The sequence below is a fragment of the Lontra canadensis genome, unplaced genomic scaffold (assembly GCF_010015895.1).
Source record: "Lontra canadensis isolate GAN:19392208 unplaced genomic scaffold, GSC_riverotter_1.0 scaffold209, whole genome shotgun sequence".
Taxonomy (NCBI): domain Eukaryota; kingdom Metazoa; phylum Chordata; class Mammalia; order Carnivora; family Mustelidae; genus Lontra; species Lontra canadensis.
Window position 1 is genome coordinate 357,152 of NW_022631203.1, and position 15,793 is coordinate 372,944.

Genomic DNA, 15,793 nt, shown 5'->3' on the forward strand with positions numbered 1-15,793 from the left:
AGCAATGGTCACGGTCGCCAAACTGTGGAAAGAACCAAGATGCCCTTCAACGGACGAATGGATAAGGAAGATGTGGTCCATATACACTATGGAGTATTATGCCTCCATCAGAAAGGATGAATACCCAACTTTTGTAGCAACATGGACGGGACTGGAAGAGATTATGCTGAGTGAAATAAGTCAAGCAGAGAGAGTCAATTATCCTATGGTTTCACTTATTTGTGGAGCATAACAAATAGTATGGAGGACAAGGGGGGATGGAGAGGAGAAGGGAGTTGGGGGAAATTGGAAGGGGAGGTGAACCATGAGAGACTATGGACTCTGAAAAACAATCTGAGGGTTTTGAAGGGGCGGGGGTGGGAGGTTGGGGGAACCAGGTGGTGGGTATTAGAGAGGGCACGGATTGCATGGAGCACTGGGTGTGGTGCAAAAGCAATGAATACTGTTACACTGAAAAGAAATTTAAAAAAAAAAGAAATTGTGGTTCTCTATGAGGACCCCACTGATTTCATCTTGGTTTGGATGTAGAGGGTTGTCTTTTTACTGTTCCTGAGTTGGCCTTCACTGACACTGCAAGGTGAGTGGCCTCATTTCTGTTACACAGTGATGAAAGTCTTGACTCTTCATTGAGAAAACTCAGATATCACCCCAGCAGGGAGACAGAGCAGTGTATAATTACTACTAGATAAGGTCAAAGCCTAGGTTCCTTTCATACTCTCAACTGAGCCACAGTGCTTGGGGTCTCATTTTTTCTTCCTGGTGGGGATGAAAGTCCTATCTCTCCACTCTACCTTCTCTAACACCAACCTGAACAACAACCTGGTAAATGATGTTGGTGGACCTTTTCAGAGCCTGGTGAGGGAGAAAGTCCAGGTTCCCTTCTTGGCCTTTGATGGTTTGGGTGGAAGTATAAATTTGAAGGTTATTTTCTGTGTTGTTTGGTTGGAATAGAGTGATTATTATCTAAAAGTCTTCTGCCTTGCTAGGCTGCTATTTTCATGGTCCTTTGGCTAGAGAGAGCAGGCTTTTCTAAAGAATTTTGTTGTCTGCATCCAGTGGTGTTTCTGGGTTACTGACTTCTCCAACACTAGTCTGTGATACATGAAGCAAAAAGAAAACCCAGGAACTCACTTCTGTGTCATTTTGGGGGGTCACAATGTTCCTAACCAGACTTCCCTCTTCTTTCCACCTTTCTGAGTCTTTTCATGTTTGTTTTATACATAATAATGCCCAGGGCTTTCAGTTATACTTAGAAGGAATAGGGGACATTTTTTCTACTCCATCTTTCCAGAAATGAAGTTGACTGTTTTTTAAACCATTTTTTAAATAAACGAGTTTAATCTAGTAAAAAAAAGCACTTTTCTCACTCCTCTTTAAAATTTGGAATGTTTCTATACTTCAAGGTTAAACTTAATTAGTATTGTATTCCTCTCATCTCAGGAAAAATCCATACATTTGGCAGCACACTTAAAGATATGCATTTTATTATTTGAAGTTTGACTGCCTCATATTTTCCAATCTTTAAATAAAGAATAAAAGCAAATTTAAGAATTTGCTGACAGAGTTCTGTCTTATGAGAAAGATGATACTTCATCATGGAAAAAATAATAGACTCTTTTCTATTACATAGTTATGATGTCTTCAGAAATACTGATTAGATTACTTATGCATGTTATTGACAAAATGCCTTGTATCACTATTCTAAAATTGCTATACAAACAATAAAACTGTTAGTAAGTTTACTTATGGTAATGGAAAAATAAGACTACTATCACTTATATCTACTGTTTATAAATGCTAGTAAATACAAACCATCAATCCTTTTCTTCTTCCAGATGAGGGGTATGTCTGATAAATCACTCCGGCTAGTGCTGTCCACATTCAGCAACTTACGGGAGGAGCTTGGACATCTTCAAAATGACTTGACAGTAACATTTATTTTGATTTTTCTTTCCAAAGCCTTCCTAGTTCCTAACTTCCTAACATAAAAATGAAGTCATTTAGTCCACATTTCAAAATTTAATACAATGCAATAATATGCTCATCCAGATATACTTATTTTCTTGAAACAATTAATTGAGGTTGAAAGAGGAGATGAGAGCTCTCCAATGTCAAAATAAAATAAAGTTAGGTATATACTTATTTAGTTTACCACTAAGGTAATTTAATACCTATAGCCAGGTAGTAGCATGCAAAATTAGAATAATCTAACTCACTGAATGGGAATTTCCCTTTTTTCTGTAATAATAAAGCACACTCCGAATTTCTGTGAATACGTGACATCTTCCTCCAAGAAGTTAACCTTTTCAATTTTTCATTTTGTTGGTGTTCTTGATGCCATCAGCTAAATACATTTGGAATGCCTTCCATATAATAAATAACTCCCTGAAAACTGGAGTGGGTTATTTCATTTCTGGGTTTGGATAAAAACATTTAGACTCTAATTTCAAAATTCACCACCTGCCAGAGTTAACAAGGAATCTCTGTAGGTTCAGGCAAAACATTAAAATAATTGAAGATTTTGTTTCATTGAACTTAGAATGAAATCAATTCATCAAAAGGTTTCTAAGAAAGCAGGTTTTTAAAGTTTCATCAATTTGGATCCTATATTTTGCTTTACTTTTTAGAATTCTGTTTCATCAGGCAACTGCAAGTGAAAGAAGTGCTTATTTAAGCCTTCCAATGTAAATTAGTCTTTGTATTATGTAACTGTTGACAAGTTTCTGTAATTCTGAATCTTAACAACTAATTTTGCTTCTAGTCACTGGAAAATGACAAGGTTAGACTTGAGAAAGATGTGGCATTCAAAGAAACTCAAATAAAAGAGTATGAAGAACTTTTAGCATCAGTGAGAGCAAATAACCACCAGCAGCAGGTAAGTTGATATCTTTATCGATGATAAACTAGATTAATAGTTTTTCAAATGCAGAATTACTGACACACTGAAGTATGATACACAATCCAGACAGAATTAAAATACAATAGCTGGAACAATTTATTCATATAAGAATTGAGTGGCTTGGATTATTTCCATTGACTTAAAACTCTCTCACAAAAACAGATAACCTCATATACTTTAGATATAAAGTACAACTAATCCACAATTATCTGTGCTGTTGGGTGACAAGAATTGTATAAGTAATGAAAAGTTAAGTTCATTCATTCATTTAATCTACTAATGTGTTGATTAAAAAGGTTTTGTGGATCGTAAGACATGTTTGTGCAGTGAATAAGCAAATTAACCCTAGAAATACTCTCCAGATGTCTGAGCAGAGATGACTTCTAAGAAATTGAAATGAGTCTCTAAGGCTGATCCCTTCCTAATCTTCATTTCCATGACAGTCTCAGTTTTTTTCTGTTTCCACCTAAGTAATCGGGCATATACTCATATCAGTGACTACTAGAAGGCAAAATATTGTTGAAGAGTACCAAGGGTCAGATTGCAAAATTGTAACATTGAAAATTCACCCAGTCTTGATGACTTCTCACTCAAGCATATCAGACTAGGGGCAAGAATCACTTTCATGGTTGATTGAACTTATCATTTAAGGGTGAATATATAAGAAAATTGAGCATGGAAAAATATTTGCTTTATTTCATTGAATTAATCAACTAAGAGAGCACTCTCCTCCAAAAAAGTAGAATCCCTTTGTCTTACCTACTTGTGTCTTCTTTATAGCAAGGACTTCAAGATTCAACCTCAAAATGCCAAGCATTGGAAGAAAACAATCTCTCTCTTCGACATACACTATCAGACATGGAGTATAGACTAAAAGAACTGGAATACTGTAAGCGTAATTTAGAACAAGAGAATAAAAATCTTAGAATACAGGTATTAAAATTTTGTTTTAAATATATGTTATTACCCTAGTTATACATCATATATATATATATATATATATATATATATATATATATATATCTTATTCCTTTTAAGAAAACACATGGTGGGGCACCTGGATGGCTCAGTGGGTTAAAGCCTCTGCCTTTGGCTCAGGTCATGATCCCAGAGTCCTGGGATTGAGGCCCGCATGTGGCTCTCTGTTCAGCGGGGAGCCTGCTTCCCTTCCTATCTCTCTACCTGCCTCTCTGCCTACTTGTGATCTCTATCTGTCAAATAAATAAATAAAATCTTTAAAAGAAAAGAAAAGAAAAGAAAAGAAAACACCTGGTGGGGCGCCTGGGTGGCTCAGTTGTTTAAGTGGCTGCCTTTGGCTCAGGTCATGTTTCTAAGGTCCTGGGATCAAGTCCCACGTCAGGCTCCCTGCTCAGCAGAAAGCCTGCTTCTCTCTCTACCTCTGCCTGCCGCTCTGCTTACTTGTGCTTTCTCTCTATCTCTTTGTCAAATAAATAAATAAAATCTTTAAAAGAGAAAAAAGAAAAGACATGGACTGCTTTCTGATATCTTATATGTAGTTATGTCTCATCTCACTGCCATTTGAGATGTATAGTGCAATTCCTACAAATCACTCTTATTATTTCAATGTCACATTTAATCATGTAGTTTTCATCTAATAATAATATGTCTTATAATATAATATGTATGTCCTTCATAACAATCTAGTTACAGAAAGTTATTTTGCCTTACATAGGTTTCTGAGACTTGCACAGGCCCAATGCTGCAGACAAAAATGGATGAGATTGGCGACCATTACATGGAGATGGTAAAAAACTTAAGAATGGAGAAAGATAGAGAGATCTGCAAGCTAAGGGTATGTTGATCCTACAGTGCATAAATACACAGGTCAGCACAAATTTTCTAATAAGATAATGATGGTTTAAAATTTAAAGTTACAAGGAAAAATCAACTGAAGGTAGAGTCAGGAATATGACATAGAAACATTTGTTTAAATATATATTACTGTGTGTAGAATATTGCTAAATTGTTTTCTAATTTAGGTTAATCAAAATTAGGGTGATATTTATGAGAATAAGTGTACATTGCCTTATCTTATAATTCTAGATTAAATTGACTAACTCTTAATTTACTGATCCCTAAATATAGTTAAATATACTAAAATATTTAATGGAAAAACCAACCGTAGGTTTTTCTCTCCAAATACCACTGTAGAATTTTTTCCAAAAACCAAAATGATACAAAATATAATCTGATCAAAAGCCCACTATGTTTTCTAGCAGTTTTCCTTCACTTGTTTCTTTTTTATCCCAACATTACTTATAACACTTTAACTTAACAGCCATCTATGCACACATGATGTATTAAAAAGGAAAATGGGCAGGATTTGGAATCAGAATACCTGTGTTGGAGTTGCAGCTATGTTGCTGACTAGTTGTGGGACTGTATGTAATGTAATCTCTCTCTGGTAATCTCATTTACCTGTTTTGTAAATAAAGATTTTCATAATATTTCACAGGGCTGCTGTGAGAATTGAGATAAATCATGCAGGAGGAATATTTTGTGAAATGCAAATCACAATATAGTATTAGTTACTAGTGAGTTTTCCTTAATTAGTATTTGAAGGAATCTAAAGTACCTATTTTCTTAGCTTCATTTTAATTATTGTGGCTTAGGACTGTTACTTAAGTAATGCCTAGCCCAACAGTAAAAGGTATCTTTAAAAAATGAGAAATGCCTAATTGGCATTTTTATTCATATTTTATATTCATCAAACTCTACAAAAGTTTACAACAATTGGGACTTTGTTCTTCATTTCTTAACTTGGTGTATGACTTTATGTCACTGAACCTCTTGAAACTCAATTACCTATCTCATAAATCAGATTTATAATAATTCTCCTTTCTTTTTTTAAAAATCATTTTTTAATTTATTTTCAGCATAACAGTATTCATTGTTTTTGTACCACACCCAGTGCTCCATGCAGTCTGTGCCCTCTCTAATACCCACCACCTGGTTCCCCCAACCTCCCACCCCCCCCACCTCTTCAAACCCTTCAGATTGTTTTTCAGAGTCCATAGTCTCTCATTGTTCACCTCCCCTTCCAATTTCCCCCAACTGCCTTCTCCTAACTCCCCATGTCCTCCATACTATTTGTTATGCTCCACAAATAAGTGAAAGCATATGATAATTGACTCTCTCTGCTTGTCACTAGACTCAATTAAATCAGTACCAAAAAGATGTTTCAAGAAGAGAAGGAAGTTGCAGTGACTTCCAATTCAAGCTTCATGAACTGACAAGCTTGCTGGAAGAGAAGGATTCCCTTATAAAGCGTCAGTCAGAGGTAAGAAGGGAAGTGGTAGAGATAGAGAGAACTCAGCTAAGTATGAAAATACTTCCCATGGACTAGAGAAGGACACATTCCCAAAACTCACTTTATTCATGAAATAGAATATAACTGACTGTGAAGAAGTGGAAGGTTCATATTTTAGGATATATAATTTAAGTGAAACCAAGAATTGAAACAACAAAAAAAAGAGTGTTATTGGGCATTTAATATTTTTTAAAGATTTTGAGAGAGAGAGAGAGAAGAGAGAGAATGAGGAGGAAGAGCTGCAGAGGGAGTGGGAGAAGCAGACTCCCTGCTGAGCAGGGGGCCCAATGCAGGACTTGATCCCCGGACCCTGGGATCATGACCTGAGCCCAAGGCAGACCCTTAACCAACTGAGCCATTCAGGCATCCCATGCATTTAATATTTTTAATGTTATATCTCATTAGCAATGAAACTCCCAGAAAGACTGTGAGGTCTTTGCTCTTCATTATTAGTTGCTTCAGCGAAGGATTGTGTTATATTCTTCTCTGTATCTGTAGCATATGGCCCAGGATCTGTTATAAAATAGGTACTGAAGGAAGGAACTACCAAAATATGGTGGCTGATGTTATACCCCTGTTATTGAACTAATGGTGCTTGTAGTAATGATCTATGGTAAACCTTCTGCTAGGAAACAATACCTGCTTCCATACTGAAGTTTCAGTACTTTTCTGCTATGACTGTAATTTTCAAGCTTCCTAGGAAAAGAAGTTTCTCATCTTTATCTTGAGAATCAGGCCAGTTCAATATCATGTTATCCCTTAAATATAGAAATCCTATACCAGTTAATGAATTCTTGACCAGGCATATTATGTAACTTATTAGGTACCATGAAGCAATAATATATAGTTTTCAACAGGTAGGATTACAACATTCGCATGTCCAAGCTAAAAAGGAAGGGAAAAAGTATTCTTAGTAACCTTGTTAAATGGTCGAACATACATCTTACCCCATATTTCTACTGTTTTCTAATAATTATATTGTCTTTTATTTGTAAGGAACTCTCAAAGTTGAGACAAGAAATATATTCATCTCATAACCAACCCTCCAGTGGTGGAAGGACTGCTATTACCACTAAAAAGTAATGTATTTTTAAATGAATTTTGAATATGGCTTTAGTTATTATTTAATCCAAGTTATAGCATGTTTAATTGATATATATACCCTAAGACAGAGTTTGTTCTGCAGGACAGTAAATCTACTGAAGGATGAATATTTACAAAAAGACATAACTATTATGGTAAATAAAATTCGGTAGCACAGCTTTCCCATATTTACAATATATCGAATACAATGTATGTGAAAAACATATAATTTGTTGTTTACCCAATCATTTGAGTTAAGATTCTTTCAGTTGCACATGACAAACCCAGCTTCAACTGGGAATTAGATAATTCACTTAATTCTTGTTGCTTGATGTCCAGATGGATTTGTGTGCTCAAAATGCATGTTCAGAAATATGTCCTCCTTTATCTTTGGCTCTGCTCTTTCCTATGTAGACATCATTCTTAGGCATCTCCCTTCACAGTGACAATCTGACCACAGCTTTACATCCCAGCTATTTAGCAAAATGAAATAGAAAGTGACCCTTTAGGAATAGGTTGAGCAAAAGTCTAATGTGGATATTTCATATAAATGATACATATAAATATATATATATATATATATATTTCATATAAATGGAATACAAAATGTGGTCTTTTGTGACTGGATTCTTTCACTTTGCATAAGGTTTTCAAGATTCATCCACGTTTTAACATGTGTCATAACTTCATTGCTTATTGTTACTAAATAATATTATATTTCATAGATATGCAACACTTTATGTATATACCTAGAAGTGGGATTGCTGGGGCACATGGTGACTCTGTTTAACTTTTTGAGGAGTTGCTAAACTGTTTTCCAAAGCAGCTACACAATTTAACATTCCCACCAGCAGTATACACAGTTATGTGTGATCATGGGCTGATTAGTCATTAGTCCATCGAGATGTCCCATTTGCAGGGTTAGTAGGATTGGATTGAGGACTGTCATGGCCCTGAAGTAAGAACCAGATGCCAGGTATAGTTTCATGATAGTAACCCCCACATGTAATGGGCCCGGAGCGAGAAGTATTGAGAGTTCCAATTTATTTCCATCTTCCCCAACATTTGTTATTGTTCATCTCTTGGATTATAGCCATCCTAAGAATGGGAGGTGGCATCTTCCTGTGGTTTTCACTTGTATTTCTCTAATAATGTTTAGTATTTTTTCATGTGCTTATTGACCACTTATAGATCTTCTCTGAAGAAAATTCTTTGTCCATTTTTAAATTAAATTATTTGGTTATTTACTGTTGAATTTCAAGAGATATTTATATATTCTATATATAAGTCCCTTATCAGAGATATGATTTTGCAAATATTTTCTTCCATTCTATGGGTTGCCTTTTTACTATCTTGATAGTATCATTCCCAGCACAAGTTTTTAAATTTGAGGAAGTCCAATTCACCTATTTTTTTCTTTTTTTTTACCTGCACTTTTGGTATCATGTTAAGAAACTGTTGCCTAACCCAAGGTCATGACAATTTGCACCCATGTATTCTCCTAAGAGTTTTATAGTTTTATCTATTACATTTAGATCTATGAACCATTTTGAGTTATTTTTTTTCTATGGTATGAAGTAGGAGTGCAAGTTCATTCTTGTGCATGGGGCTACCTGGTTGTCCCAGTATCTTTTGTGGAATATGCTATTCTTTCACCCATTGAATTAACTTGGCATCCTTGTCGATAATCAAAAGACCATAAAGGTAAGGGTAAATCTGTAGATTCTCAGTTTTACTCCATTGATCTATTCACCTGTCTTTATGCAAGTACCACACTGCCTTAATTACTGTAGCTTTTTTAGTTAGGTTTGAAACCAGGAGTGTGAATTTTTGAACTTCTTTTCAAGATTGCTTTAGTTATTTTTGGTCCTTTGCTTTTCCATATGTATTTTACGATAAGCTTATCAAGAGATTTCATTAAATATGTAGAAAACACTGGGTATTGTTGCCATGCTAACAATATTGAGTCTTTTAATCTATGAGCATGGGATCCCTTCCATTTAGATCTTTAATTTCTTAAAACAGTATTTTGTACTTTGATTGCATGAGTCTTACAATTCTTTTTGTTATATTTATTTCTAAGTATTATATTTTTTGATTGTACTATAACAGAATTGTTTTTAAGGATTTTATTTATTTATTTGACAGAGAGAGATCACAAGTAGGCAGAGAGGCAGGCAGAGAGAGAGGGGGAAGCAGGCTCCCCACTGAGCAGAGAGCCCGATGTGGGGCTCGATCCCAGGACCCTGGGATCATGACCTGAGCTGAAGGCAGAGGCTTAACCCATTGAGCCACCCAGGCACCCCAATAGAATTGTTTTTGATGTTACTGTGAATAGACTTCTTTCTTTTTCTTTTTTTATGTTTTAATTTTTTTATTTAAATTCTAGTTAGTTATCATATAGTTTAATATTAATTTCAGGAGTAAATGTAGTGATTCACTTACATATAGCACCCAGTGCTTTAATTTGAGTGTAGTTGACACACAATGTTACATTAGTTTTAGGTGTATAATGCAGTGTCTCAACTTCTCTATATGTTATGGGGCATTCACCGCAAGTGTAACTACCACCAGTCACCATGCAACACTATTACAATGTCATTGACTATATTCCTGAGGCTGTGCCCTTTATTCCTATGACTTACTCATTCCATAACTAGAAGGTTATATCTCCTACAGAGCTTCACACATTTTACCCATCCCCCAACCACTTCCTTTTTGGCAACCATTGGTTTGTATTCTGTATTTATAGGTCTGATTCTGTATTCTGTTTATTTTTTGTTACTGTTCTTGTTTAGGTTCCATATTTGAATGAAATCAAGTGGTATTTTTCTTTCTTTGTCTGATTTTTTTCACTTGGCATAATACCCTCAAGTTCCATCCAGTTGTTGTAAATGGCAAAATCTGATTCTTTTTATGGCTTAGTAATATTCCATTATACATTGCTTCTTCCTTATCTATAGACACTTATTTTGCTTCCATCTCTTGGCCAAATAATGCTGCAATAAACACAGGGGTGCACATACCATTTTAAATTAGTATTTTTGTTTTGTTGGTTAAGTACTCAGTAGTGGAATTATGGATCATATGGTATTTCTATTTTTATTTTTTATGGAAACTTTATGCTGATTCCCAAAGTAGCTGTACCAATTTATATTTCCATCAACAGTATATGAGGGTTCCTTTTATTCCACATCCTTGCTAATACTTGTTATATCTTGACTTTTTTTATTTTAGCTATTCTGATAGGTGTAAGATGTTATCTTATTGTGGCTTTGATTTGCATTCCCTGATGATAAGTGATGTTGAGCATCTTTTCATGTGCCTGTTGGTCATCTATCTGTCTTCTTTGGAAAAAGAAGGTTCTCTGCTTTTGTTTTAAACAAATTGCTGGTTTTTAGATGTTGATTTGTATAAGTTCTTTATATATTTTTGACATTAACCCTTTATCAAATATATCATTTGCAAATAACTTTTCCCATTCAGTAGGTTGCCTTTTTGTTTGTTGATGATTCTTTGCTGTGCAAAATTTTTTATAACTTATTTTTGCTTTTCTTTCCCTTGCTTTCAGAGACATATCTAGAAAAAAAAATTTGTTATAGCCAATGCCAGAGAAATTACTGCCTGTGTTTTCTTCTAGGATTTTTATAGTTTCAGGTCTCACGTTTAGGTCTTTAATCCATTTTGAGTTTGTTTTTGTGTATGGTGTAAGAAAGTGGTCTAGTTTCATTATTCATGTGTTGCTGTCCAGTCTTCCCAATACCATTTGTAGAAGAGACTATCTTTTCCCCTTGTATATTCTTGTCTCCTTTTTCATAGATTAATTGACTGTGTAAGTGTGGGTTTCTTTCTGGTATCTCTATTTTTTCCCATTGACATATGTGTCTGGTTTTGTACCAGTACCATAATGTATTGATTATGTACTTTGTAATGTGTCTTGAAATTTGGAATCGTGATACTTATAACTTTTTTTTCCCTAAGATTGCTTTGGCTACTTGGAATCTTCTGTGGTTCCATAAATATTTTAGGATAATTTGTTTAGTTCTGTGAAAAATGCTGGGTTTTTTTAAGAGACTGCATTATATCTGTAGATTGCTTTGGGTAGCATAAACATTTAAAAAATATTAGGGCTCCCAATCCATAAGCATGGCATATGTTTCCATTTGTTTGTGTTGTCTTCAATTTCTTTCTTCAGTGTTTTATACTTTTCAGAGTGCAAGTCTTTCACCTCCTTAGTTAAGTTTATTTGTAAGAATCTTGTTCTTTTTTGGCACAATGAAAATGGGATTGTTTTCTTAATTTCACTTCCTGCTCCTTCTTTATTAGTTTATAGGAATGCAGCAGATTTCTGTACTTTGATTTTGTATCCTGTGACTTTACTGAATTCATTTATTACTTCCAATTATTTTTTGAAGAGTCTATAGGGTTTTCTAAGTATAGTATGTCGTCTGCAAATAGTGAAGCATTTACTTCTTCCTTAACAATATGGATGCTTCTTATTTCTTTTTCTTGTCATCTGTGGCTAAGACTTTCAGTACTCTGTTGAATAAAAGTGGTGAAAGTGGACATCCCCATCTAGTTCCTGATCTTTAAGGACAAGCTCTTAGTTTTTCACCATTTAATATGATGTTGGCTGCAGGTTTTTCATATGTGGCCTTTATTATGTTAAGGTATGACTTCCCTGAACACATTTTATGAGCGTTTTACTCATGGAGAGACGTTGAATTTTGTCAAATGCATTTCCTGCATCTACTGAGATGATTATGTAATTTTAATCCTTCCATTGTTGATGTGGTTTATCATGTTGATTGCTTTGGGAATATCGAACTGTCTTTGTATCCCCACAAAAAATCCCATTTGATCATAGTGAATGATCCTTTTGATGCACTATTGAGTGTGGTTTGCTAACATTTTGTTGAAGATTTTTGTATTTATGTTCATCATAGATATTAGCCTGTAGTTTTCCTTTTCTGTGGTGTCTTTTGTTTTGGTGTCAGAGTGATTCTGGCCTCATAGAATGTATTTGGAAGCTTTTCTTCCTCTTTTGGGGGGGAATAATTTGAGGGGAATGGGTATTAATACTTCTTTTTTAATTTAAATTCAATTTAGTTAACATATAGTGTTTTGCTAGTTTCAAGGGTAGAATTTAGTGATTCATCAGTTTCATATAACACCCAGCGCTCATTATGTTGTGACCTCCTTAATGCCCATCACCCAATTACACCATCCCCCAACCCACTTCCTCTCCAGCTACTCTCAGTTTGCTCCCTATAGTTAAGAGTCTCTTATTGATTGTCTCTGTCTCTGTTTTTATCTGATTTTATTTTTCCTCCCATCTCCCTAAGTTCATCTGTTTTGTTTCTTAAATTTCACATGAATTAAATCATATGGTATATGTCTTATTTGACTGACTTATTTCACCTACCATAATACACTCTCGTTCCATCCACATCGTTGCAAATGGCAAGATTTAATTCTTTTTGAGGGCTGAGTAGTATTTTTTTAGTATTTCTTTATATATATCTATATAATGATATATATGTTCTTTATACATATATATCTATTATATGTAATAGATATAGATAGATATAGATAGATATCTCCACATCTTTTGATCCATTCATCTGTCAATGGACATCTGGGCTATTTCCATTTCCATAGTTTGGCTATTGTGGACATTGTCTGTATAAACATTGGGACGCATGTGCCCCTTTGAATCACTATGTTTGTATCCTTTGGGTAAATACATAGTAGTGCAATTGCTGGGTCATAGGGTAGCTCCATTTTTAACTTTTGAGAACATTCCATACTGTTTTCCAGAGCGGCTACACCAGTGCATTCCCACCAACAGTGTGGGAGTGTTTCTTTTTCTCTGCATCCTTGCCAATATCTGTTTTCCGAGTTGTTAATTTTAGCCATTTTGACCAATCTGTGGTGACATCTCGTTGTGGGTTTTAATTTGTATGTCCCTGATGCTGAATGATGTTGAGTATTTTTTTATGTATCAACCATTTGGGTGTCTTCTTTGCAGAAATGTCTGTTCATATCTTCTGTCTACTTCTTGACTGGATTTTTTTGGTTTTTGGGTGTTGAGTTTGATATATTCTTTGTAGATTTTGGAAACTAGTTCTTTACCTGATATATCATTTGTGAGTATCTTCTCTCATTCAGTAGGTTGACTTTTAGTTTTATTGATTGTTTCCTTTGTTCTGCAAAAGCTTTTTATCCTGACGAAGACCCAATACTTGATTTTTCCTTTGTTGTGCTTGCCTCTGGAGATCTGTCTAGCAAAATGTTGCTGTGGCTGAGGTCAAAGGAGTTGCTGTCTATGTTCTCCTTTAGGATTTTGGAAGACTCCTGTCTTACATTAAGGTTTCTCAACCATTTTGAGTTTATTTTTCTGTATGGTTTAAGAAAGTTGTCCAGTTTCATTCTTCTGAATGTGGTTGTCCATTTTCCCAATGCCATTTGTTGAAAAGACTGTCTTTTTTCCCCACTGGATATTCTTTTCAGCTTTGTTGAAGATTATTTGACCCTAGACTTGAGGGTCCATTTCTGGGTTTTCTATTCTGTTTCATTGATCCATGTGTCTTTTTTGGTGCCAATACCATGCTGTCTTTATGATCACAGTTTTGAAATACAGCTTGAAGTCTATGTCTATGTCTATGTCTATGTCTATGTCTATGTCTATGTCTATGTCATGCCTCCAGCTCTGATTTTCTTTTTCAACATTTCTTTGGATATTCAGGTTTTTTTCTGGTTCCATACAAATTTTAGAATTGTTTATTCTAGCTTTGTGAAAAATGCTGGTGGTATTCTGATAGGGATTGCATTGAATGTGTAGATTCCTTTGGGTACCATAGTCATTATAACAGTATTGTTCTTCCAATCCATGAGCATGGAACATTTTTCCATTTCTTTTTGTCTTCTTCAATTTCTTTCATAAGTGCTCTTAGTTTGCAGAGTAAAGATCTTTACCTTGTTGGGTAGGTTTATTCCTACATATCGTATGGTTTATGGTGTAGTTGTAAGTGGGGATCTATTCCTTGATTTCTCATTTCTCATTCTTCTGCTTAATTGTTTATGTATAGAAATGCAACAGACTTCTGTGCTTTAATTTTATATCCTGCGACTTTACTGAATTCCTATATCAGTTCTAACAATTTTGGCATGGAATCTTTTGGCTTTTCTATATAAAGTATCATGTCATCAGCAAAGAGTGGAAGTTTGGCTTCTTCTTTGGTAATTTGGATGTTTTTATTTCTTTTTGTTGGCTGATTGTTGAGGCTAGGACTTCTGTTAAACAATAGCAGTGAGAGTGGACATCCCTGTCCTTTTCCTGACCTTAGGGGAAAACTCTGTTTTTCCCTGTTGAGGTTGATATTCACTATGGGTCTTTCAAATATGGACTTTATGATATTGAGGTATGTTCCCTCTATCCCTACATTGTGGAGGGTTATTATCAAGAACAAATGTTGTATTTTGTCAAATGCTTTTCCTACATATATTGAAGAATCATATGTTTCTTGTCCTTTCTGTTATTAATGTGATGTATCACACTGATTTGTGAATGTTGAACCACCCTTGAAGCCCAGGAATAAGTCCCACTTGGTTGTGGTAAGCAATCCTTTTAATATACTATTTGATCCTATTAGCTAGTACCTTAGTGAGAATTTTTGCATCCATAGTCATCAGGTAAATTGGTCTGTAATTCTCCTTTTTAGTGGGGTCTTTGGTTTTGGGGGCAAGGTAATGTTGGCCCCATGGAATGGGTTTGGAAGTTTTCCTTTTAGTGCTATTTTTTGGACAGTTTCAGAAGAATAGGCATTAATTCTGCTTTAAGCGTTTAGTACAATTCCCCTGGGAAGCCATCTGGCCCTGGACTCTTGTTTGTTGGGAGACTTTTGATTACTGCTTCAATTTTTTTTTTCTGATTATGGGTCTGTTCAAGTTTTCTATTTCTTCCTGATCAGTCTTGGTAGTTTATATGTTTTTAGGATTTATCTGTTTCTTACAGACTGCCTAATTTTTTGATACATAATTTTTCATAATATTCTCTTATAATTGGTTGTGTTTCTTCAGTGTTGTTTGTGATCTTTACTTTTTCATTCATGATCTTATTTGGATCTTTTCTTTTGATAAGTCTGGCTAGAGGTTTATCAAACTTGTTAATTCTTTCAAAGAACAAGCTCCTAGGTTTGTTAATTTGTTCTACTGGTTTTTTGATATCTATATCATTCATTTCTGTTCTAATCTTTATTATTTCTCTTCTCCTGCTGGATTTTGCTTTTATTTGCTGTTCTTTTTCCTATTCCTTTAGGTGCAAGTAAGTTGTTTTATTGATTCTTGAGATAGGCCTGTAATGCTATAGTTCCCTCTTAGGACTACCTTTGTTACATCCCAAAGGTTTTGAACTGTCCTATTTTCATTTTCATTTGCTTCCATGTATTTTTTAAAATTCTTCTTTAATTTCTTGGTTG

General features: G+C 34.7%; 2 protein-coding genes across 2 annotated transcripts in view; one reads left to right on the plus strand and one right to left on the minus strand.

Annotated features, from left to right (window-relative positions):
* Positions 1-15,793, minus strand: part of LOC116861910 (MICOS complex subunit MIC27-like) — a 552,532-nt gene that overhangs the window by 242,486 nt on the left and 294,253 nt on the right. The gene's annotated exons all lie outside the window — the stretch shown is intronic.
* POF1B (POF1B actin binding protein) overlaps positions 1-15,793 on the plus strand; it is a 100,814-nt gene that overhangs the window by 78,540 nt on the left and 6,481 nt on the right. The window contains exons 10-15 of the mRNA XM_032848800.1: positions 1,836-1,928; positions 2,762-2,875; positions 3,680-3,832; positions 4,593-4,712; positions 6,072-6,200; positions 7,227-7,309. Of these exons, the coding sequence (XP_032704691.1) occupies positions 1,836-1,928; positions 2,762-2,875; positions 3,680-3,832; positions 4,593-4,712; positions 6,072-6,200; positions 7,227-7,309 (692 nt within the window). The remainder of the gene's footprint in view (positions 1-1,835; positions 1,929-2,761; positions 2,876-3,679; positions 3,833-4,592; positions 4,713-6,071; positions 6,201-7,226; positions 7,310-15,793) is intronic.